The sequence below is a fragment of the Hakea prostrata genome, chromosome 5 (assembly GCF_041222555.1).
Source record: "Hakea prostrata isolate BN-2017 chromosome 5, UWA_Hpros_2, whole genome shotgun sequence".
Taxonomy (NCBI): Eukaryota; Viridiplantae; Streptophyta; class Magnoliopsida; order Proteales; family Proteaceae; genus Hakea; species Hakea prostrata.
The window spans coordinates 3,320,402-3,347,029 of NC_142604.1; the positions used below are offsets into that span (position 1 = coordinate 3,320,402).

Sequence of the window (26,628 nt, forward strand, 5' to 3'; positions counted from 1 at the left end):
CAAAATTCGGCTGACCTGAAGAAGATGTAACCATGATCATTAATTGTCTTAGAACTCCTTCAAACCTCCTCTTCAGATAGAAAACCAAAAGCAATAACAATATGAGACCATTAAAAGCAAGTAAATGGGTTCTAAATTTTGTTTTCGACAGCCAGTTTAAAAATTAAGCCTCAGAGCTTGGTTATACGTTATATATATTCACCCCGAATTATGTTCAAGCTAATGTTGGGACCATTATCTGTTTGCAAAGCATGCACATGTTTGTTTAAGGAAAATGAATGAAAACAATCAGGATTTAAACCAAGTATTGATATCAGGTAACATATTAAAAGGCTGACTTTACGAGATGTATCATACTGGAAGGACACAAGATACATATGGAACTGGTCAAGAAACATATGGCAATACTTGGAATATATGCAAACTACAGATTTGATGCATAAAACATAAAAACACTATAAATAAATAATATGTAAAATATATAGTCTAAAGGTAAAAGAATAAAGTACGACACTAATGTACTATAAGCATAGTTGTTAAGGCGTTGGCTAGGCGTCTGGGTGCCTTTGGAGCGCCTCAAATTGGCGTCGCCTTATTTTAAGGCAATAAGGTGACTGCCTTGGGGTATGAGGCGTCGCCTATGCAATGCCTCAGGCGCCTCGAATGCCTTATACCCCAAGGTGTCCGCTTTCTTTCTTCTTTTTTAAATCACATGAAAGATGCCAAATCAAAGGCATATATTGAATTACTTATTAGATTCCGATTGTAAAGTATCCATTGTTTGGACCTATATGAATAAATTTATAATGACACTACATGTGATCAAATGTTAAAATATTATTAAAAAAAAAAAAAAAAAATCGAAAGAGAATAAGTTCTTGACTTGAGTCTCACACTCTCACTCTAATCCCGAATCCCTTTCTATCTTCCTCTCTTCTTTTCTTCCATTCCCGCGACGACACTCCGGCAAGCAGCGGCCATCTACAGGTGACTTCTTCTCTTCCTTCTTCCTGCGACTTTTTATTTAGGACCTACTATGTGTGGTTTGTAATATGTTGCATGACTTGAGGTTTAATATTAGTTTTTTTTTTTTAATTTTTTATTATATAAGATATGATAGATTTATAATGAATTAGAGTGTATGAGATGTACATTCAAAATTTCACTTAAAACGCCTCAACCGCCTCAAAAGCGCCTCGTTGCCTCGCATCGCCTCATCACCGTGACAACTATGACCATAAGGGGTAGGAGAATTGTAGGGAATCAAATCCATCCAAACATGGGGGACAGGATCAACCAAACATGTTGCTGGATCCTATTTGGGAGCAGCCACTCTCATGCTGGCCTACATGGAAAGGTGTCTTTTTTTTCTTCCTTTTTTTTTTTTTTTGGGGGGGGGGTGGTCAGGATTTGTGGGAGGTAAGAGGAAAAGGAGGGTAGAGAGAGAATTTTGTGAGGGAGCACGCTATCGCAGCTCATAGGTGAGGGAAGACCCTTGGATTGGGGAATTCTTTGTAATGGCAGCAGCCATGGTGAGAGAGAGTTCTGATGTAGTTCGTATTAGGCCCTTTTCTGTTAATGCAAGTGAGAGTTCATTTTCCATTACTGCTAGCTACTGTAACCTTTACCTTTTAATTGCTTCATTTGGATTGAAAGGTTGAGTGAACCATTACCGGAATTGCACAGGGGTGGTTCATTGAGTCATCGCTGGATTCTGCAGGGTCTTACCATGGATTGATAAAGTTCTTATTGCCGGATTGTGCAGGATCTTAAAAACGTGATTTTAGAGCACATAGGTCCACGGGGATGGCCAGAAATAGGATTGAGGGGAGAGTGGATGATCTAGAAGCAATTATGAAGGATCTTCAAGGGCAGATGTCCACCCTCAATGCTAAGCTTGGGTCCCTAGCCCAGCACATGAGGAGGAGAAATGCAACAGGGAAGAGATCTGAGCATATTTATTGTGTGGGAAAGGAATCGAAATCAACTCACCAACGCCAGGTGTAGAAGGAGCAAATAACAGGGACCCCAACACCTTTATAAGGAGATAATTTGCAAAGAGATTCTGGGGGAGCCCTATCGAGTTGCAAATGTCAGAGGCCACCAGGATTACCTTCCCAGGCATCCAAAATGCCTATATTCATAGGCAATGGATCGAATGGGTGGATTGCTAGGGCTGAGATGTACTTCAGCCAATACGGTCTCGACAGCAACAAGATATTCAAGGCTGCAAGTATCTGCGCCGAACCAGCATTGGCATGGCTTCGTTTCCGTGACTTACAGGAATCTCTCCTCTCTTGGAACAGCTTGAAGTCCTAGTCTGCCTGAAATAGGGAGGTACCATCACCGAGTCTTGCTGCCGCTGCTGAGTGGATGTGTAGGGTTTTTATGGCCAATCAAGTGACACAGTGCAAGCCGAGGTCAGGCTCTTCTCACGAGTTTGGCCAGGGTAATGGAATTGGCCCAATCCATTGAAGCCAAGAACTGTGCCACAAAAGGGCTTAAGAAGCCCATGGAGTTACAGACCAATTTAATGAACTACTGATGAGGATATCAATGAGCAGTTCCGAGTTTACCGCCGACGCCGACGTAGAGATCATTCCAAGACAGCATCTATGTGGATGGATGATGAGTTCGGAGGTTATTGGATTGCTAGGATCCTATGGTTCGATGAGAAACACTGCTCATAGGCAGTTTGTCATGTTGTTTTCCTTAGTCTTAGTGAGTTGGGTAGTAGTTTACTATTGAAACATTTAATTTCATGTTTGAGTCTTTATGGGCTGGGCCTAGAGTCTATTTTGGCCCAATTTTAAATTATTTTGAGTTTGGGTTACATATACAACTTAAGTTGGGGTTATTTTGGGAATTAAATATGTAGGGTTGTGAGGGATCAATTTTTTTATTTAAACCTTGTATGGAATTCGTTTTTGGTAATCAATGAATGAAAAAAAGAATTAGAAAAGAAGCTAACGCTACTCTCTCTCTCTCTCTCTCTCTCCTGGTGGTACTAGTTCTTCCACCTCTCTCTAGGTAAGCTCTCTTTCCTCCTTTCACCCTTGTTTCCCACTAAAAAATTTCCCCTTGCTCTCTTCGACAAAGATCTACTCTTTTTTTTGCAAAAAAAGACCTAGTTTCTTTTCTGGAAATCTTCTTCTTCTTCCCCAAACCCCACGGTTATAATTATCTTGCAGAAAAAAACCTTTGTTTTTTTTCTTCCCTCTTTCCCTTATACGGCAGTCTAATTTTCTTTTGTTAGTCTCCCTTCCCTTTTCTTTGTTTCTTTTCTTTCCCTCTCTCTATCTTATCACCTACTCTCTTTCCTCAGATACACCATTACTTCAAAATATTTTTTTCTCCTTTCCTAGGATTCACCACTACTTCAAAATATTTTTTCTTTCTCTTATTTATGTTCCTAGATGCTTTCTAACCCCTGTTTTGCAGCCAGGATCAGCAGGTAACATTATCTCTCCCAAAATATTTCTCATTTATTCTTTGGCAGTAGTTTTGTTTAAAACAAAAACTTCCCAAGACTCCCTTTGCATTGTTAATTGTTGAATTCCTTGTTAGAAATTTAATATTGATTAGGACAACTCGATTTTTCTTTAAGTTTCTTAATACCCTTGCATTCAATTTAGTGTTATGGTGCCAAAATCCCCATCCCCTTATTTCCCTATTGATTCTTGTTTAGTTGTGCTTACCAGTAAGATTTATTGTGTTTATTTCTCTACTTTAGCTGTCTTACATGCATGATTAATCAGATTTCAAGTGCTGCAAATTCCTTTCTTTACTATCTGTCAAGAATAGGTGTTTAATTCTATGAGTCTAGTAGCCCACTTTGTAGGTCCCTAAGTTTCTAGGGTTTCTCCTTCATCAAACTACGGCAGGGCCCAACTGACTTTTAGATCTGGGGCAAACCAGCACTAATGGGCTGTCCAGCCAGGCAGCGAGGAACATTAATGGGATTGGGACCAACCCGGCTGGCTTGACTGGACCGAGTTAGAACCAACCAAACTCGGCACCAATTGGTCTCTCCTTCATTTCCTTAGGCGACAACAACTACCTTTGGAAGGAATCATCACTCTACTTGGTTGATTCTAGAGGAAATAAAGACGAAAATGGATAAGGGGTTGTGTTTTGTTGTGACGCACCCTATTCCAAGACCCACCTAGTGCCCCAATAAACAAGTTAAAGTCCTGCTACACGACAAGGATGAGGACCTGACAGCAGAGATGGGGACTGACAAGAGAATGGAGGTGACCACACTAGGCGAAAGTTCAAGTTCACATTTAGGGCAAGTATTGATACGACTTCCCTCGGTTGGGGAAATCTTTGTAATGGTAGGAGCCATGGTGGGGGGAGAGTTTTGATGTAGTTTGTGTCAGCTCTTTTCTATTAATGCAAGTGAGAGTTCATTTCCCATTATTGCTCACTATTGTAACCTTCACCTTCTAATTGCTTCATTTGGATTGAGAGGTTAAGTGAACCATTACCGGAAGTGCACAAGAGTTGATTGAGTCATCGCCGGATTTTGAAGGGTCTTACCACATATTTATTGTGCTGATCCATTGACTGAGATTACATGTGTTGTCATTGTTGGCAACCAAAAATGCAGTGTGCACTAAGAGTGTGGGGCTTGTACTGAAGTGAAGGTTCAATAGAATATTTTGGATGTTCACTATGTTTTTTTAAAGGTGATTCGCACTACTATAATGGTTTTGAGTGCGTATGAGAATATTGAGAGTTTTGGGTGAAGCAAAGGTTCCTTAGTATGGCGGACTTCACTTTTCACTGCGCAAGGATCATCTTGAACGAATTTTTGAACAGTTATGCAGTCGTTTACTAGGTTCAATTTCAATTGGAAAATTGTAGTTCATAAAGTCTTCTTTCCGACGCACGTTTGCTATAGTGATTCCAACATCGAATGAAGGAGTTATGGTATTTCTGGTGAGGTTGCGCAATTTGGAAGCAAATCTAGATAATTTGGAGATTTAAGAGAAATTGCTCTCTATGATGCTTTACAATAGGGGTTAAAGTATAATTTTGAAGAGTTTTGAGGGTCTTTTTGAAAGAAGAATTAAGTCTCAGGGAGGAATGTGATATCATAAAAAGGCTACTTTGATCATTCCATGCTTAAATGATGCAATCCAACGGCTATCAGAAGGGCAAGTAGAAGAGATATGGTTTCAAGCGCTAAGACTAATGCACTTGGAGTTATAATACTTAACACATAAAAGATTCCATCTCGTGGCTTGTGGTTGGTCGGGAGCATGTATATATAGTGCACTGCCAAGCATTATGAGTAAAATGATCCAGTGGATCACGGATTTAGGGTATAATTATTCTAATTGAAATAATCTTGTGAATTGCACTTCAATCTTACACGAGTTAAAAGATCCAACGGCCTAGATTTGATCCGCCAATTTAAAGAGATAATCCAACACTTTCAAAAGTTAAGATTCCATTTGGGATTCATCCAGAAGGTATAATCGGACGGTTCTTATACATTCATGTTCTTTCTCTTGACAACTTGATTTTTGGCATGTGAACAAGGAAAAATGAGGAGAATAAGCCTAAAAGCAAGATTTGTGGGGAGAAGAAGCCCAAAGGTATATTTTGATAAAAATATTGAAGAAAGTGGGTGAGTTCCCTACTGCAATCTCCCTTGTTTAAATAGTAATAACTTTCAAGTAGGAGCTTGTTTGGTACACGTTGTTTGAGGTTGTAGCCTCTTTTTTCTTGTGGCTACAAGAGTTCATGTTGGAGGCTGCTCCATGTATTGCATGTATTAAGAGTATGTGCTCTCCGATCATTATTCTGATCAATTTTTTTGTAGGAGAGTATTGAGTAAATATGAAGCCATATTAGGGCATTAATCCATGAATGTAGGCAACTTGCCAAACAATGTATATCTTGTGTTATTTGAATGTTTGTTCTTTCTTGATTGTGAAGTGTGTTGTCTATAAGATGGGCGTACACACTTGATAGGGCCTTTGAGTTTGGCAAGGGTGTATACACGACTGTGTGATGAATATTTGTAGGAATTGGAAGAGTTCTTTATGACCATGATTCACCACCTTCTTAGTGTCAACTTGGGAATAACATATTGAGTTATTATAGCTGGTTCTATAGGGTTCTAATACAAATATACATATACTTTGGTTAGTATCGGCAGACATAGGAGGACACATTAAACTATGAAAACAATGAGTAATGGTGCTTCAGAAAGCCTCTTTGGGTGTTTCTTCTTCTCTAATATTCTTTTTATGTTCTCCTTTGGTTTGCTACACATGGTATCTAAGGACTGAAAGGAAATTTAGAAAGAAGAAGAGGGGGGAGAGAGCTTGAATGTATTGGCTCTCCCATGGTATTTAATTTATTATATAAAATCAAATTATAGTTTAGGAAGTTTTCCAAAATGGAGTTACAGTAAAAAAGGAAATTTACATATTACATAAGATCTCCCAAGTCTACTAACAAAAAACTGTCTCAAGGAGATTACTTGTCAATCAAGTAATAAGAAAATTAGAAACTAACCAAAATAGAAAATAACTAAAATAGAAACTTAAGCTAAAATAGAAAGTAAAATATTAACACTCTCCCTTAAACTGGAGTACACATGTCAAAGGCCAGCTGGGATTAACAAAACATATCAAGAAACTTCATTGCACTTGAGCATAAGTAGCAATTACAGACAGCGATTGACACCGAAAGAACTTCACTCAAGAGATAACCAATAACAACTTAAGCAAACAATCTTCCTATTGAACAAACCATCCAGTAACGAGAATAATAGGCAGTGGTGAAGATGAACCATTTCCATAAGTATAGCAGCAACAATAACATCAAGGGCACTATCCAAATAATGCTAGTAGTAGGGTGTAATCTCCACACAAAAAAATAAAATGTGCAACCCAAAGTCGTATATAAGATCTTTGCAAGAAGGCAAGTAGTAGGTACAAATATGTAGGTAAAAGGTAGTAAGCATGGTTTAATGTGGATCATGTAGGTAAGTATAAGTCAATATAGGTTACTGCAGACCAAGTAGGTAGGTAAACTGCAATTTGGGTTACTGCGAACCAAGTAGGAAGGTAAAATGTAGTATCAATTATTGCGGACCAGGTAGGTAGGTAAAATGCAGTATAGGTTACTATAGACCAAATAGATAAGTAAAAGGTAGTATGGGTTACTACGGACCAGTAGGTAGATAAAAGGCAGTATGGGTTACTGAGGCCAATTAGGTAGGTAAAAGGTAATATGGGTTACTACAGACAAAGTAAGTAGGTAACTGTTGTTGCTGTAGAATATCATCCTACGTTAAAAATCGTGAATTTTTTAGCAAATATAGAATAAAACTTTAATCTCTCTCTCACGTGTATCATTACACATGGACAATTAATAACAACCAATTACCAACATCTTATAGTCAATATTAAGGAATTGTTTGATAATTGAAGGAACCATGTTACTTGATGAAACAAGGCATAAGAGCTTCTAGTCATTACTGATGCCAAACAATTACCCAAAAAGTGCATGACATTAGTGGCAAGTCCACAGAGGTTCAACATTCAATCAGTAATTGGACCCTATTTATTAGAAGAGTAAAAAACAAGAATTATACTCGATTCTGATAAATAGGGCAATAACATCGATATCCATTAGGATATACCTCAGAACCCAATAATGTAGGTTACAAGTAATAGGATATGTTAATAAGGCACACAACAAAGCAACTTATCATAAATGCAAAATCTTGATCCAGACAATAGTATCTCCCAAAACAATGTCTTGGTAATTGGTAAAAAAAAATTAAACAAGAGGCAGCAATGGAAATAGGGCAGCAATAATCTAACGCAGTAGAGCAGTTCCTTGACACATCAACAAACACACTAGCTATGTTTTTAATTACAAACACCCATTTGCACCCAACAGTCTTCTTCCTTGCAGGCAAAAAGACCAGATCCCATCTATTTTTTTTTTCTAGGGCTTGCATTTCAACATCTATAGCTTTCTTCCAGTCTGAGTGAGACACTGCCCCCTGCCATGAGTTAGGGATAGAGGTGGAAGACAAAGAGGAAAGCTAACACATGGCTAGAAATAGGGTGTTTGGTGCAGCTACATGGCTATTTTCTTAATGCAATCAGCAAATCAAGATCAGAGACAAACTCACCAAGAGGAATTGTTGCTTAGGGACTAGGATATGGTGCTTCCAATTGTCGTGACTTAGAGGGGGGCTTCCGCTTCCTTTGGTAGGTCTTCAAAGGAAGTCTAGACTCCCCATGCACATTATTCCCTAGGGGAGGTCTAGACTTGCCACAGTAGGAACTTTAGGAGGAATTTCAAGGAACAATGGAGCTTTTTCACAAAGACTCTCCCCTTAAAGAAGAGGAGGAGAAGAAAAAAGCGAACCTATTCCTGAAAAACAACATCCATAGACACAAAATCTACGAGAACCAAGATGGTAACATTTATAACCTTTTTGAGTAAGGGGATAGGCCGAGAAGCTACATTGTAACCCTCTAAGATCAAGCTTAACTATGATGGTTGTGAACAAATGCAACACATCCAAAGACCTTAGGGGGTACAGTAAAACTGGTTGTACCTAAAAGAATTTCAAGAGGGCAACATTAGTCTAAGACACGTGAAGGCATCCTATTCATGTGATAAATGGTGGTTTGAACCGCATCACCCCAGAATTGAGGTAGCACATGCATAGTAAACATAAAAGACCACACAACTTCCAAGAGATACCCATTTTTGCGCTCTGCAACCCCATTTTGAGGTGTATCAACACAACTAGTTTGATGGATCATCCCATAGCCAGAATTGTAAAAAAGAAAGCTACCACCCAAATATTCAATCCCATTATCAGTCCTAAGGATTTTAATAACAGCCCCAAACTGGGTCTTAACCATATTGTGGAAATTCTGGAAATAAGAAATCATAATCCGAGAAGGACCCCACACATCAAAATGAATAACAGAATCAGTATCACAACGAAAATCATTTAAATTACACTTTTTAACCAAATCAAGAAAAAGTGTAAACAAAACTGACAAAGGAATGTGGCCAAGACAATTATGCCACTACAACAAAGATACTAACGCAAGAGAGGATGATGCAAATTGTAGAAAAAGCGGATGGAGAACCAAAACCATCCAATAGGTAAAGCCCCTCCTTCAGTTACCATTGCCAATCGTACGCCCCATCTCCAAGTCCTGAAAAAACACAGTGAGATGGAAAGAATATTATTTTGCAATTCATATCACGGGTTAGGCTACTAATGGATAATAATTAGCTGAAAATTTAGGAACAACCAAACAAAGTAAAGGGTGAGGTTAGGTGAACAAATGATAGAGCCCTTTCCAGAAATAAGGGGCAGAGACCCATCAGTTGTTCGAACATTTTGAACAAGTGGAATAGAAGAATAAGTATGGAATAAAGAAATGAGCCTGTAACGTAGTCGGTTGCCCCAGAATCAATTATCTAGGAGGAATAAATAGAATTGACACTGTGACAACCGAAAATACCTTTAGGAGGCTGAAAACCAGAGGTAGAGGCAACAGCAGATGTAATGCTTGCACTTAGAGTCGAACCGGAAGAGGATCCATCAAGTCTGGTCATCAGCTAATGAAAGAGATTCTGGATCTCATCTGCAGAAATAGGTGTTGGAGTACTCTGGATGTCTCGAATAGCCTGATTTGTAGATGCAAGATTGCTACACCTACCTCCATTCTCACCTCCTCCACGGGAACTTGTTGGACGCCCATGTAATTTCCAACATTTATCCTTTGTATAGTGTTCCTTCCCATAATACTCACACTTCACAAGAGATCGAGAATCACCAAAACTAGGCTTAGGATTACCAGAACCAGCAGCTAATGCAGACCTATCAGGAGTCTGTGTATGTACCATAGCTATCCATTGACTTTTCTCTGCATCCACCATGGCATAGGCCTGTTTCAGAGAGGGAAAGGGCTCACGAGAAAGGATCTATGCATGAATCTGATCAAACTCTATAAACCAAAAGCTTGTCCTCCAACTTCTAATAAGCAATAGATCTTCAGCATTCTTTGCTGTAAATTTTCCATAGAAATCCAAGGTCTGGTAATATCCTCGAAGTGGTTATAACATTGAGAGAGAGTAAGGTCTTTCTGTTGCAACAGATGAATCTTGCATCTGATTTCAAAACGTTGTGCATCATTACCTACTTTGGAGTATGTGTCTTGAGCAACCTTCCAAATAGTAGCAGCATCTAAGAGAAGGAGATAGCTCTCTGCCATGCTTGGTTCAATGGAATTAAGAAAAAATTCCATGACCAAACATCAATTTATATACCACTTGGTCAATTGCGGACCAGGAGAAGAAGGCTTGGTAGAGGTGCCATCAAGATAGCCAATAATACCATGAGCACCAATTGCAAAAGAAACAGAACGAGACACCGTTGATAATCTGTCCCATTCAATCTGACAGCAATCATTTAAACGGAGAAAACTCACGATCCTAAGGAATCGATGAATTGGGAAAATCATTAGATAAGCCAGAGGAGTTAGGAGAAATTGGGTCAGCCAGAGGAGTTAGGAGAAACTGGAAAATAAAAATTTAGAACATGGAGAGGTGAGAAAATTTAGAATAGCCTTGCATGGTTTTCTAATTTAGAATAGCCTTGCATGGTTTTCTGTTCCTCTTCTTCTTCTTTTTTTTTTTTTGGGGGGGGGGGGGGGGGGGGGACAACCTTCTAAACTTGCAATGCTAAGGGTTCAATGGGTTCTATTTTTTTTTTTTTGTCGGCTCAATAGGTTTATTGGTGCATGGTGTGATGGGCTACTGGGCACTTGGCGATGAAGAAGAAAGAAGAAAAAAACAGAGGTGATTCAATGAGAGTCGGCGATTATGATTTGTTTTCTCCTCTCTCCATATTTTTTCTTGTGCTCAACGATGGATCAAAGTTGGCTTTGATACCTCTGATACCATGTTGAAGATGTTGTGAGAAACTTTATGTCTCTGTCACATAGCAGGGCTTTATTTATAATAATAGATATGAATGAGCAAGTACAATGACACCCGGTGTAGGACTAAAAAACATAACCAACAAAGACTCCTTAATAGACCAAACTACCCTCTAGACTCAATTTATGACTTACAACAAACAACTTAGTTAAACTTGGGTTTTGGTAAGGGATGGGAATAAACAAAACCTAAATGGGTAGCAGCGGTTGAGATGGTAATGAGTTTAGGATTTGCTGAGAGGGTTAAGTCTACCTATCTTTGCCTCCTCTCTTGTTTAAAACCATGGTCATTAAAGCGGCAAAGCGGTTAAAGCGATTGGGGCTCCGTCTTGGCGATTAGGCGACTAAGCGGCGCTTAGGCGGCAATAAAGCGACCAAATCGGTTTAGTCAATATTTTTAATATAACTACTTTTTATAATAAACTAAAGTACTAAACAAACATTCAACAATCATATTCATAAAAATATAAATAAAATAAAACATTCAAGAATCACAATTATGAAAAAATGTGTATATTGAGCAATATAGTGATTCATAAAATGGAGCACAGTTTCGTTATAAACTTATAATGTCATCGCTTTTTATATAAGGAATTCTTTAAATTTAATTTGTCTATTTGTTTGCCGCAATAAATTAATGGATTACATTTTTTATTATTCTGAACAATCCATCATCTAATCACTCGCAAGTTGCAAATCCGAAATGAATAAAAATATTATTCATATATAGTTTAATCAAATTATTTTTAACATGAGTTCATGACTTTTTTATAAATATACATGAATACTATTCGAATTGGAATCAAAATTGATGTATCAATTTTTCCCTTTTTTTAACCAATCAGTGCTGACATGATAAATTAATAGATCTCATTATTCCAATTTCCAAGTATTGTTTATTTAATGATTCATTGATTATCAATGTTGAATATGACTCATGCTTCACATTTTGTTGCTGACAAGTACTTTGGGCCTTGGAGTTCATTTGCAAATTGGGTCTCAATTCCGAAATGGCTCACATATTTAATTTATATACGGCATTGTAGAATAAATGATGATTAAAAAAAATAATAATAAAATGCACAAATTACAAAATGTAAAAAAAGCGGCTGCTTCAGCATCTAGGCGGCAATATGGCGCAAAAGGCGGCAAAGCGGTAGTGCCTAAGCAAAAAAGCGGCAAGAAATCAGACCGTTTGTTTGGCGGTTACATTTTAAGCGGTTAACAAACCGCTTTGCCGCCTAGGCGGACGCTTTAATAACCATGTTTAAAACCTATTATTACTGCCTGTGTTTCTGTCACTGCTTGAAGAGAATCAACATGTATTATGATCAAACACTCACCATCTGCTGTGTAGAACAGCTGCTGATTCCTCAATCAAAAAGGTTTGTAATTGATATATCTGGAGTGATTAAACCCCCTTTTCCTCCATGCATCCCGTCTCACATTTCCCTTCATTCATTCCTTCAATTCATTCATCCATAACCCCATTCCACCATTAAAACCCAAAGTTTCTAACTTCAGTCCACCTCCATAACTGAAGTTCCGGCCATTGGAATCATCTCAAATTTGCAGCACAATCATTCAAAAACAGAACACCAATCTTTTCAAATCAGAGCTCCCTCTGATGGGCATTTTGTCCAGCCACCTTGTTGCTAATTTGGTGTTTGGGTCATGTTTCACAATCAAGCAATTGGAATATTATGATACTTACAAATGGCAGTTCACCTATTGACCTACATACACAAACCAAAGGCTTATCATAATATTGGTGACTGGTTTGTTTCAGACCCTAGGTTAATTACTTCCATTCTTGTTTCTAAATTTCCGTTTTGCGGGTTAACTGGGGTAAATATTCCTAACCCTTAGATTGTATTACACACATGAATGCACAATTGAGGCTGATCCTCTTATCAGTTCATTATATATCCTTAAATAGGATGGAATTTTGGGTGGAGATTCATGTAACTAGAGAGGAAGCAAAGCAGCTAGAGTATGTGACCATCTTCTATCTAATAAATATTTGTTTAATTCTATATTAGAAATAAAAAATAATAATTAAAAAACAAAAAACAAAACAAAAGAGAACTTTGACAAGGGGATAGAATACCATATGTGCATGACTTGTATCGGCAATTTGGACATATAATTCTCATTGTAGTCGGAGTCAGCCAAGCTACAACTCTCAACAAGAAATGCAATGAAGATGGAATGGACTTTTCAACAGATTGAGTAAGCCCACTAGAAGTTATGTCATACAGTGGATACTCCAAGGCACAGTCGTGACGTGAGACCTCTCCAAAATGAACATCACCACTAATGAATAAAACCCCAGCTCTCTGCATGAGAAGACAACCACAACGAAAACTCAACCGGTTAAATAAATTGACATTTCTATTTGCTTGTAAAACAGGTAATGTTTCCCATTTTGGCAATTGCAGCAGAAAATTTCTCTTCAGTTTATGGAGCAAAAAGAATTTATAAAACATGAGTGTGAATTTGGCGAATAGGTAGAAGATTGTCACCTTGCTGTCCGATATCAATTTAACCAACCGATCCCTCTCGCTAGGAAAACGCCCCCATGACTCCAGATAAAATAACGGGCCAGTTGTTGCAGAAAGATTTGATATGACCTGGATGGGGGGGGGAAATTAATCGCCATCAAAGTACTTGGATGAATAATTTCTTCTTCACTAAACAAAATGTACCTTACTAAAGCAATTAAATAGTTAGTTTCTATTTTTACAATTAATTCCTATTTTGGAGAGACTAAGGTTGCAAGGGGTTCCTCCTATCACAAACAGAGGTTTCCTAATTCAGTTACTGATGTGGAGTTAAAAATAAAGAAGGGGGGCCTACACCCTCCAATGATTTTTACAAGAACAAGAAACATAACTTTGTCATAATTTTATGGGAGTTGCAAGATGAAATAGCAACCTTGGTGATAGTGCTATGTTCACCGAAAAGTAAACAAATTTCCTAACCATAAGTAGAACTGTTCACCTCCAACAGTCATTAGAGCCATAGAAAAAAATTCGAAGGAAACTCAAGTTTCGACTAGGTGAAAATGGGAAACCTAGATGGGAAACCGGGAAATTTCGAGGAAAATTTGGGACTTTTTTGTGCAAGTTTCGACATCAAGTTTTGATAGGTTTTAGGGAGTACTTTAGGATGGGACTCAACATTTAAGCAAATTAGAGTATAAAGAACACATTGGCACATGCATTTTGCTAAAAAAAATCAATATAGATATGTCATTCAATGTACATAACATCAATGTAGAGTTGTCTGAAAAGTATACTATAAACTTAACTAGTTAAGTACATAACATTCAATATATAACTTCTAAGTTCAAAACATCAAATACAAAGTAACTGACAATAAAAAGAAAGTACAACTCAGTGCCAAGAGGAGTGCCTCGGTAGATCCATTCCATGAATTGAGTAATATTGTGCTTGCAACATCCTCTCCTCCAACCAACAAACATAGACATCCCATGACATTTTTATGCCTATGGTTGTCAAGCCAATCGACAATTGTAGCTTTATAAATTTGATCATCAACATGCCTAAGATAACCAGTCTGAGGGAATACGCAATTTGGATAGGAAAGTACTGATGGAGGAGGTATTTGTCGTGGTATTTGGGAAAACATGAAATAAACAAAAAGATCGAAAATTTGGAAAAACTATGAAACTTGTAGGAAAAATTCCCAAGTTTTCACAAAATTTCCCATGTTTCCCACGAAATTTGGGAATTTTTTTTTCTCATGAACCAATTGGTCCAGCTGGGTTGAACCAAATTTCGATCAAAACTCGAGATTTTTCGTTTCGAGGTTCCAAAAGTGCAAATTCGATGAATCTTGTACAGTGATTACAACAACAAAGGAGGCTCAATGATCACAGTTAAAGGGCTTGAATTCGAATGAATATAGATCAACTTAGCACCTGTACCACACCCTAACATAAGCAAGTTATCCAACAGTTGGATAGCCAGTAACAGCTAGATGTTTCAGAAGATACTCTGATTACCACAAAATCAACTGATGATTGAATAACAAGTTACAAATCAAACCAAAAAAATTTACCAAATATAAAAACTAAAAGCCCAAGCCAATGGAATCAATGAATGAAGCCACAACTCAAGTCAAGGAGAGCCCGGCATGTTGGTAGAGCAAAATTGGGGAAGATGTGGATATCAGAGTCACAAGGGAGAAGGGAAATCACAGAGGGGGGCAAAGAAGATTTCAAAAGCCATAGCCACATGGGCACTTCACATTCAACATTCAATTCATTATCAAATCTCTTCTTTTTTTTTATCGGTTTTATTATTGGTACCAGTATACATATAAATTGTGAAACAAATTGTAGCCGAATAAACATTAAAAAAACTAGAAATAATAGAGAGCTGAAGGAAGAGAGAAGAAGTGGAGAAGAAGAAGAGATGGAGACGGAGGAAATGGAGAGTTATGCAAGATGCAGCTCTCCCCCTTGGAAGTGCTTGAAAAGTTCCTAGATTAGAGAGATCTTCAAATATTCCTAAGTTGGGTTACAAGATCTTCAAATATTACAAGATCCCTAAGTATTGCTTGCTAGTCAAGCTACATAGAAAGTGAAGAGAATAGAAAGTATCCAAATCTAGTAAACATGAGCTAAGAAAATAAGATAAAATCCAATCCATTCTATAGTGGATCCCACATAATGTGGTTGCCATTGAGGTGGTAAATCATGCATATTTTAACACTCCCCCTCAAGCTGGAGTATACATGTCAAAGGCTCTACCTTGTAATAGCAGGAACATATATAAAAAGCTTCATCAATCCTGGACATAAGTAGCAACAGCAAATACGAATAAACACCAAGAGAACTTCACACAGAAGATAATCAACAACTTTGATAGAATTTCAGCACATGTAATCAGCCTAGGGATTGAAAAGGAATTCAAAAATAAAAAGAAGAATAGAAGAAGATTGAAGAAGAAGAATAAGAAGAAGAGAAGAAAAAGGGAGAGAGCTTGCATGTATATGCTTTGGCTCTCCCTTGGTACTTTATTTATAATGTAAAATCAAGTCTTAGTTTAGGAAAGTTTCCTAAACTAAGTTACAGCTAAAACAAAAATTACACATTGCATAGAATCTCCTAAATCTAGTTAAAAGGAAACTATCTTAGGGAGATTATTTGTTAACCAAACAAGAAGAAAATTATAAAGTAACCATAATAGAAACCCTGATTTTTCAAAACTTGTAAACAAAGACTGCTTCTCCAAAATATAAACTTCTTCAAAATAGAAACTTGTGTGGCTTGTCCGCCAAGGTTGCTGCAATTCTCAACACTCCCCCTCAAGCTGGAGCATACACAAAGAAAACTCCAACTTGGACAATAAGAATAAAACTTGAAAGGCAACACCAGTCTTGAACCGTGTAGCAATAGCAAACACTAATAAACATTGAGAGAATTTCACCCAAGAGATAATCAACTTGAAAAAAAGAAGAAAAAAAATTCTTCATGTCGAACAAACCATCCAATAATGAAAGCAATCAGCGATATTGAAGACAAACAAAATTCATAAGTATAGCAGCAATCCAAATAATGTTAGTAACAGGGAGGAATCTCCACACTAACAAACAAAATTTGAGCAAAAAGTCACATATCACAGGTAAGTAAGGTACAGCTCCAATGTCCACACAAGTAGGCCATAACTTCTGTAATTCTCCAGCAAGAGTGTGGTTGCTCCCCATAGCCTCTTGCCAGCTGTCCCAGCCCTTTTTAGTTGGTTCTGCCCTCCACATGTCCAATTGAGGATGATCCCCGCCCCTCCATTTGTTGCATGTGTACACCTTCGACACCAGGGGCTTATCGGAAACACATACTTCAGACACACTCTGACAATAATGATGACAAACAAAATATTCCACATCACCTTGGCAAGATTATTCTCGATAGGAAAATCAGATATAGTGAATTCATAAGGTGTCTAAAGAGAGCTTTCAATCGCATTAGCTGCCTATTGCACTTGGGAATGCCTAAGGCTTTTTGATAGTGATTAAATAACAGAAAGTAGATAGGACATAAGACCATTGTCTTTGAAAGTCTTGAAGACCATTGTCTTTGAAAGTCTTGAAGACCATTTTCTAGAAAAAGGAAAGTCTTGATGAAACATTGTAGCCAAAAAACTATCATACAGTTGAGCTGGTACAACCCACTCTGAAACATATGATGTATGATCCTCAGTTACAACTCATAGTAGTTTGATATAAGCAGCAAGTTGTTTCATCAATAACTGAACCCAAATATAAAGCACAATTACTGCCAAAGTAACACTCAAAACAGCCAGAGGGAGGAAAAAATAAAGCCAAGACTGGAAAATTGGTCCAACCTTTTAATACTATAGACAATACCTCAACCTCATTTTACATAACTTTCAGCTAGAGGGGGAAGCAACTTTAAAAATCATTCTATAAATGCAAACATGATACCTGATAGAATAGAGAGCAATCCTTAAGTACCTGAATAGAAGATCCAATGATCGTAAGTGCTGTTTCTGGACCATTCAACTCTTTCTCCAACCAACTCCATTGTGAGCTACCCAAAATACATCCATCACTGAATAATGGGTCTCTATGGTATCTTGTGTCTAAAAGAATAACCTGAAGCAAATCATACACAATAAGAATGAAAGTACATAATTTTTCACCACGTCAATTTCTTGCAAATTCCCAGGTGGACAAGTGGTGCTAGTGTAGCTCAACAAACTTTTGACCTATTTGTAGAATCTAATCTCAATCCTGGCACTTTTCAAAGATCACCCAGCATCATTATAGTCAATGCAAATCAACCCCTTCCATGACAGACTCTTCTACTATTTTTGGTGAACAGGCAGAATTCAGAGTGAATGACTTATAAATAAGTGGTGCTTAATTATGACTAATATCATAAGTGAATGAATTTGATACTAGGCATAAATAAGGGCTAATAATGGGTTCCAGAACAATAACACCAGTGCAAGGTCCTTGCAAGTTGCAATTAGGCTGTCATTGCCTAGGCCCCAATAGAAACACTTGGACACCTAAGCAACCTCTCGATACTCACCTGAGAGTGAAATTATTTCTTCTAAACAACGGAAAGCCCAAAGTTCAATTGCTAATTATGTGCTAATATGGTGTTTTCATCTTCAAGTTCCACTGTGAAGACACCAGAGCTTATGCATTGGATGAAGCCCCTTGGACTGTGGGGAACCGTAGTAAGACAGATTTAGTAGACTTACTTTCCATATTGGGGTTTCCTTGTTTAGGGTGGATTTGCCAGGACCTTTTACAATCTTTTATTTACTTGTAACATTCCCACACTGGGAAGATTTGATTTGTTATGTATTTAGTTAAGTTATTATTATAAATAAAGCTCATGTGGTGTCCTTCAGACACAAGTTAAGATTTCACAATCCTTTCAACATGGTATCGAGCCAAATTGAATGATTGAATCCATCACTAAGCCGTCATCCCTTTCTCTTCGTCTCTCTCAATTGTAGAGTACCACTCTCCACCATTGTGCGCTCACCACAGAAGAGAGAGAGAGAGAGAGAGAGAGAGAGAGAGAGAGAGAAATAGAGAAGGGTTGGAAGAAACTCATCTCATAACACAATCAAGCACCAACTCCCCTTCCCTTATCATTGCTAGGTCTTCTAGCCCTTCCGCCACCATCAATTCTTTTGTTTTCACCTATTTTTTGCATCGTCAGATCTCTACAACTGAAAGCCATCACAGAAGCACTTCTGATGTATCCAGCCAGCAGCAGCCCAGGCAGGGCCGAAAGAGGGGCTAAAGCCCCCAGTGTAATTCATAAAATCAGGGGGGTAATCTGTCTATTACTGCCCCTAGGACAAATCTTAAGGGCTGGAATGGGTCCAGGTAGAGTAGCAGGGTATTATTTTGGTTTGAAGTCCCAGTTAGGTAAGAGTTTGAGTTCAGTAAATTGTTTTGCAGTAGTTTCCTTTTTAAAACAAAGAGTCTTATTTTTTATTTGGATTCAAAGGAAAGAGTTATTTCCTTTTGCAAGAGTCTTGTTTGAGTAGAGTTTGTGTTAAATTAGGAAAGAATTAGTAGTCTATAAATACCAATTTGGGTTGTAAGCAAAGACCGTTTTGATGAATAAATTTTGTTTGATTACTTAACCGAGAGAGTCATTGGGAACCCTAAGGGAACCTGTGGCTGGTTTTGTGCTTCAGCCCTCTAATTTTCCTAAAGTTCTCTGCTCTTTGAGGCTTGTGATTGTAAGTGAGGAGCAGTTTTGGCTATTTGTTCAAGTCTTTTCTCCTTTCTGCTCTTGGTTCCCCTTCTACAATCCAGAATTTTCTGCAAACCCTTTCCCTTTCTCTCGGTTCTGCTCTAAGTTGCCTAGGCAGCAGAGGAGGTGTTTTAAAGAGAGATCCTGAAGATTTTGTAGCCCAAACTTGGGGTTACATCAACTCCATCCCTGTTTTCTCTTCAACAACCAACAAAAACCTCATCGCCTGCACCTGAAAGCCATCACAGAGGCATCGTCTCTCTATTTTTTACTTCTAAAACCTCAATCGATCCTTTTTTTGCTTTCCTCTAAACCTTCTTCCTCTTCTTTCTCAACCTGTGACTCAAGTTGTAATGAAACACCATTGCCTCAACCACTGAAATTTGGTTTTCAAACCTTCTTTACATCGCAACCATTGAACCCATCAAACCCAACCAGACCTGCTCCAAAACCCATCAAACCAACCAGAACCTAACAAGAACCAAACTAGAAACTAACCAGAACCATTTAACCCAACCAGAGCCCATCACCTCTTCTTTTTTTCTTTTTCCCTCCATCATCATGCGATAGGCTCTAGGGGCATCCGATCATTTGTACAACACTCCTAGGTCCATCGCCCCATACAAATGAACCTTTTTGGTAGTGAGTATTCTTTTCCTACTAAATTTTTTTTCCTTAAACCGTGACATGTTCTTGTCCTGCGATGGCCGATATAGTCTCCTCCGCCTCTTCTGGTGCATTTGGCATGGAGGTCCTCCCATTTCCAATGTTCATGGGATTGTGATTTTTCTCCCTTTCAGATGACCATTGTTAAGCTTAATGGAACAAATTATCATCGCCACTCTCATTCTAATTCTTTTGTTGTTAGTGCTCACAGTTTGACTGGCCATCTTCATGGAACCTCTATCAAGCCTTCTTCTCTTGGTGTGGCTTAAAATAAGTGGGAGATAGATGAATGCTTGGTTATGGGAGTCCTCTTTAATTCCATTGAACCAAGAATTGTAGAGAGTTCCCTCCTCCTTCCGGATGCTGCTAAAATATGTCAGGTTGCCAAGGAGACATATTCCAAGGTTGGGAATGATGCACAATGCTTTGAAATCATATGGAAAATTCAACAGCTGCAACAAAAAAAGCTTACCTTGTCTCAATACTACAACACTCTTCGAGGCTATTACCAGACTCTTAACTTCTATGGTCATTTTACTCCATCTTATGCAAGAGATATTGCTGCCTATCAAAAATGGGATGACAAGGTCAGTGTATGATTTTTTTGGCAGGGTTAAATATTGAATATGATCAAATTCGAGCTCAAATTTTTTTCAGAAACCTTTTCCTTCTTTGGAGCAAGCTTATGCTATAGTTGACAGTTGACACTGAGGACAATCAGAGGACAATAATAGAACACACTAAAAAATCTGATAGGTCTGCATTAGTGGCTAGTTCTAGCAGCAATAAACCTGGTTCTGGTTATACTCGCGCTTTAGTGAAGTGCAAGTGTTGTGGAAAAGAACATCATACAAAACATAAGTGTTAAAAGTTACATGGAAGACCAGGAAATTCCCATGGAGGAGGTAGGAGTGGAAATAGGGATAGCAATCAAGCATTCGCATGCTAGTTCTAACAACCCGAGTACTCCGGCACCTCTTTCCTCACACAAGCTTCAACACCTTTGCCAGTTGATATCTACACTTGACATGTCTCCCCCAACAATGACTTCCAATGGGAGTGTAGCTTCTTCCATTGTTACCTCTTTTGATCCACCATCCACCATAAGTATTTTCGGTTCTCATAGTGTCAATTCGACTTATCACTGATGGATAATCGATTTTAGGGCAACTGACCAAATGACTAACTCATCTTCCTCATTTCATACTTATTCCTCTATTCCCATTGCTCAGGATGTTCGAACAGCTGATGGGTCGCTTTCCCAATCTTTGGGAAAGGATCTATTATATCTTTGCCTTCTCTTACTCTTATCTTTTGTTTCACATGTTCCTAAGTTTTCGGCTAACCTTTTATCTATTAGTAGCCTTATTCGTGATATGAACTGCAAAATAACCATTTTCCCCTTCTCACTATGTGTTTCACGACCTAAAAATGGGGCATACAATTGGCAGTGGTAAACAAGAAGGGGGGCTCTACTTGCTAAATGGATATCCATCAGCTCTTTCTATGGCCTCAAATCCGACCTCTCCTGCCCTGTTTACTTTATTGTAATGGTATCATCATCTTAGCCCCGTTTGTCACCCTGTTTTGCCTAAGTTATTCCCGGATTTGGTTAATATATATAATTTCTTATTGTAAGGCCTATATTTTAGCCAAATAGACTAGGGATGTTTAACCCTATTTTAGACCATCGTAGTATTGTTCCTTTTTCAATTATTTACTCTGACGTGTAGGGCCCTTCTCAGACTGTGTCTTTCTCTGGCAATAGGTGTTTTTGACACATTTGTTAACTGTTGCACTAGGACCACGTGGTTTTACTTACTTCTCCAAAAGAGTGATGTTTTCTCAACAACAACAACAATAAGCCTTGTCCCAACTAAATGGGGTCGGCTACATGGATTCTTGCCCTCCAATCAGTTCTGTTCGAGGCCATGCTAGATACAAGGCCTAAGCTATACATATCCTTTCTCACCACTTCTCCTAAGGTTATCTTAGGTCTACCCCTAGCTCTTCTAGTTCCTTCAATCTGGATTATATCACTTCTCCGTACAGGGGCATTTATAGGTCTCTGTTGATCGTGGCTGTCCCACCTCAAACGACTTTTTCGAAGCTTATCACTTATGGGAGCAACTCCTAGACCAACTCTAATATGATCATTTTTTATCTTATCCATCCTAGTTTTGCCACTCATCCATCTTAGCATCCTCATTTCTGCTACACTGAGTTTATCTATATGATTCTTTTTAACAGCCCAACATTCTGCACCGTACATCATAGCTGGTCGAACAACAGTCCTATACAATTTTCCTTTAAGCTTTAATGGAATACGCCGATCACATAAGACCCAGGACGCACCTCTCCACTTCATCCACCCTATTTTAATTCATTGGGAAACCTCATCCTCTAAATCACCTCTTTTAATTATGATTGAACCTAGGTACCTAAAACAATCACTCTAAGGAATCTCTTTATCGTCAAGTATCACCACCTCATTATCTGCCCGATCATGACTAAAGTTACAAACTAGATATTCTGTCTTCAATCTACTAAGTTTAACGCCTTTTGATTCCAAAGCTACTCTCCATGATTCTAATTTGGGATTAATCCCCACTTGGGTCTCATCAATCAACACAATATCATCCGCAAAAAGCATACACCAAGGGACCTCATCTTGAATGTCTTTGGTTAATTCATCCATTACCAGTGCAAATAGATATAGGCTCATAGTTCAAAATTTTCCATACTATGGTGTTTTCTCATAGTTCAAAATTTTCCATACTATGGTTAGGACTCACTTTGGGGCCATTGTCAAAATCCTTCATACGGATAATGGGACTAAGTACTTGGGTAGTTGGGTGGTGCTTTCTCTTTTTACCTAGTTGACCATGGCACCATACACCAAACCAGTTGAGTTTGACACTCCACCTCAAAATGGGGTTACTAAACGTAAGAATAGACATCTGCTTAAGGTTGCATGTTTCCTAATGCTTATTATGCACGTGCCTCCTCCATTTTTGGGTGATGCGGCTCATACTATAGCTTATCTAATTAACCAAATGCCTTCCCTAGTCTTAAACCAGCGCTGCCCCCTTGAGGCTCTTTAAGTGACAACAGCCTTTACTGTACCACCTAAGTTTTTGTTGTGTTGTTTTTGCCCAAAACTACCATGTTCATGTTAAGTTAGACCCTCATGAATTACGGTGCATTTTCTTGGGTTATCCAACACAAATGGGGTATAAGTGTTATCATCCTAGTTCTCGTCATTTCTTTGTCTGTATGGATATTGTATTCCAGGAACAAGTTCCTTTCTTTTCTCCTACACCTCCTCAAGGGGAGAGTCTTAGTGAAAAGGTTTGGGCTTAATTCCTCCTTTGGATATTTCTCCTAAGTTGCAGATGATCCTCCTTAAGAAGATGGAATGATCGAATAGGAACAGCTAGTGGATGATGTGCAAGGGGAGCTTAAACCTCTAAAGACCTATCAAAGAAAGCAGCAATTGTCCCCTTTTAAGCCAGTTGGAAGCTTCGGTTTGTAGTCCTCAAGGATCCGTTCCAAGAGAATTTGTCTCTAACCCTTTTTTATCCTACTTTGGACTTACCAATTGCATTAAGAAAGTAGCCACGAACTTGCACTGAGCATCCTATTCCCATTATGTTTCATCTCAATCCCTATCCCCAGTTCTAAGTTTAGTTTCCTCCTTGTCTCCTAGCTTTGTTCCTAACTCTCGGCAGGAAGCATATCTCACAATAACTAGAAGGAAGCAATGGACAGCTAGATGCAAGCTCTAGAAGAAAAAAAATGTGGGAACTGTTGTCTTTGCCTTTAAGGAAGAGGGCCATTGGGTGCACATAGGTGTTTGTTATCAAGCACAAGGCAGATGGGACCGTGGAAAGATACAAGGCAAGGTTAGTGGCCAAGGGCTTCACTCAAACTTTTGGGATTGACTACTAAGAAACATTTGCTCTAGTTGTGAAGATGAACACTATTTGAGGTGTTCTTTCATATGTTGTGAATAAGGAGTCTACAGCAGTTAGATGTGAATAATGCTTTCCTACATGGAGAACTCCAAAAAGTGTCTATAGATGTGCCACATGGGTATTCTACTCCTGAGACTCATGGGAAAGTGTGCAAGTCAAAGAGAGCTTCGTATGGGCTGAAGCACTCTCCTAGGGCTTGGTTTGGGAGGTTTCATAGAGCGATGACTTCCTATGGCTACAAGCAGAGCAACACAAACCATACGAGTCTCCTAGGGCTTGGTTTGGGAGGTTTCATAGAGCAATGACTTCCTATGGCTACAAGCAGAGCAACACAAACCATACCTTATTCGTTAAGAGAGATGGTTACAATACTACTGTATTTATGGTATATGTGGATGATATTATGATTATAGGCAGCAATGGATGAATTTCAGCCTTGACGACTTTTTTGGGACCGAATTCGAGTTAAAGGATAAGGGCAAACTCAGATATTTCCTCAGGTCGAAGCTGGCATATTCGGCCAGTGGTGAGTCTCTCTCTCTCTCTCCCTGAGGAAGTATACTCTAGATTTAATGGAGGAGACTAGGACGTTAGGTTGTAAGCCAGCTGAGACTCCTCTTGAGCCTAATTTACACTTGAAGGCAAGAGAAGGAGGTTGATAAGAAAAGCTACCAAAAGTTGGTCGAGAAGTTGATCTATTTATCACCTACTGGTCTTGCTAGTCAGTATATGCATGATCCCTATTCTTCACATCTAGATGCAGTATACCGGATCTTGTGATATTTCAAGGCCATTCTAGGGAAAGGCATTTTGATTTAATCTCATAAACACCTTAGAGTTGAGGCATACACAGACACAAACTGGGCAAGATGTCCAGATGAAACGAGGTCTACATTTGGTGGTTATGCATATGTAGGAGGCAACTTGGTAGTGAGGAGAAGCAAGAAAAAGGCAATAGTTCCAAGATCCAATGCTGAAGCAGAATTTAGGACTTTAGCTCAAGGTATTTGTGACGTACTGTGGTTGAAGGGGCTACTTGAGGAGCTCAAGACAGATTTAGAGGCGCCTATACAGCTATATTCGGACAGCAAGTCAGCAATCAGCATAGCTCCTAATCTGATACAGCATGACAGGACCAAGCATGTAGAGATCAACAGGCACTTCATCAAGGAAAAGGTTGAGATTGGGCTGGTTCAGAATACCTTTGTTACCTCAGATAGTCAGCAGGCTGATGTGCTTATGAAGAGCTTAAATGTCAAGATGTTCAATAATATCATAGGCAAGCTAGGCATAATAAACATTTATGCTCCAACTTGAGAGGGAGTGTTGTAAGACTGATTTAGTAGATCTACTTTCTTTCCATATTTGGGGTTTCCTTGTTTAGGACAGATTTGCTAGGATCTTTTGTGATCTTTTATTTTGTTGTAATATTTTCACACTGGGAAGATTTGATGTGATGTATGTGGTCAGTTATTAGTATATTCACAATCCTTTCAATAGGAACAAAGGAATTTTCATACAACAAAGAGAAACTTACCACCTTCACCTCCACCATGTTGACTTCAGCTCAGTTCCAGTTGTTCACCCCTTTTGATTGCGTACACATTGTTGCCTCTACTATCCGCCATTCCCTCAATCCTGATGTGTGCACCAAGCAAATGGATCATCCATCTTTCTCAAGAATCTGTATTGACATTAGCGTGGATACTCTTCCCCCTTCATCCATTACCACTGTTGAAGATGGTAAGTTTTGGTTTGAGCAACCCATCTAGTATGAAGCTCCATATACACTACATCCACCATAAAACATTTGGTGACCACTCTAGGTCTCGCTCTGGAAAATTCCCTCTACCTACTTTGCCAAAAACACATCACATCCGCCACTACTAGCTTTTAATCTCCCATCCCCTCAAACAATTCCTTTTGACTACAAAAGACTATCCAAAAACCAGATCCATTAACTCCACCAAAGCAACTATTGCTATGATTGATCCCCAATTCTCTTGCCCCCGCAAAACTACCGGCAATTCACCTAGGTATACACTCTATCCTCCTCTAGAACTTCCTAGTAACCCAACCATGGCTGGTAAAGGTCTTGTTGTCATCCTTATCATCCCTTTGACTGCATCGGAGAACAGCCCACACTGGGTTCTCCGCCATTCGAGTTCTCGACAAAAAAATACCCCTTTTCCTCTGTTCAATCCACCCCATTACTTTATCTTTTATACTACCGCTGGTGACCTTGCCTGGCCCCTTTTTACTTGGCTATCAATCCTTCCCCTAAGCCAACAATTGCCTATGCCGAAACGAGGTCCGAAAGCCTCTATCCCAAGCAATCAATTCCCCAGCTCGTATAGTTCTCAATGTATTCAGATTCTGTTGGATTCTATTAGGAGTCTAATAAGAGTTTGTATAGGAGTTAAATTAGAGTTTGTATTCATGTAAAATTCTATTCCTTGTAATAGTATACTTTCCACTTAATTATAAATAGAGGGCTTGAGATCATTGATTGATAAGCCATTCTACCATCATTGTCTTTCACAACATGGCATCAGAGCCTAAGATCGATTAGGGAAGAGAGAAAGAAAAGAGAGAGAGAGAGAGAGAGAGAGAGAGAGAAAAGCAAAAATCTATCGCTCGCTGTTGAAAACCTACCTCCTTCTAATTTTTTTTGCAAACCCATTGCTGTTCCTCAAACCCG

The 26,628-nt window shown here is 38.7% G+C and overlaps 1 protein-coding gene across 1 annotated transcript in view; it reads right to left on the minus strand.

Annotated features, from left to right (window-relative positions):
- Positions 1 to 26,628, minus strand: part of LOC149014437 (Calcineurin-like metallo-phosphoesterase superfamily protein) — a 71,754-nt gene that overhangs the window by 19,802 nt on the left and 25,324 nt on the right. Inside the window, 4 exon segments of the mRNA XM_089155162.1 lie at positions 2 to 15; positions 13,117 to 13,345; positions 13,532 to 13,639; positions 17,511 to 17,651. Of these exon segments, the coding sequence (XP_089011288.1) occupies positions 2 to 15; positions 13,117 to 13,345; positions 13,532 to 13,639; positions 17,511 to 17,651 (492 nt within the window).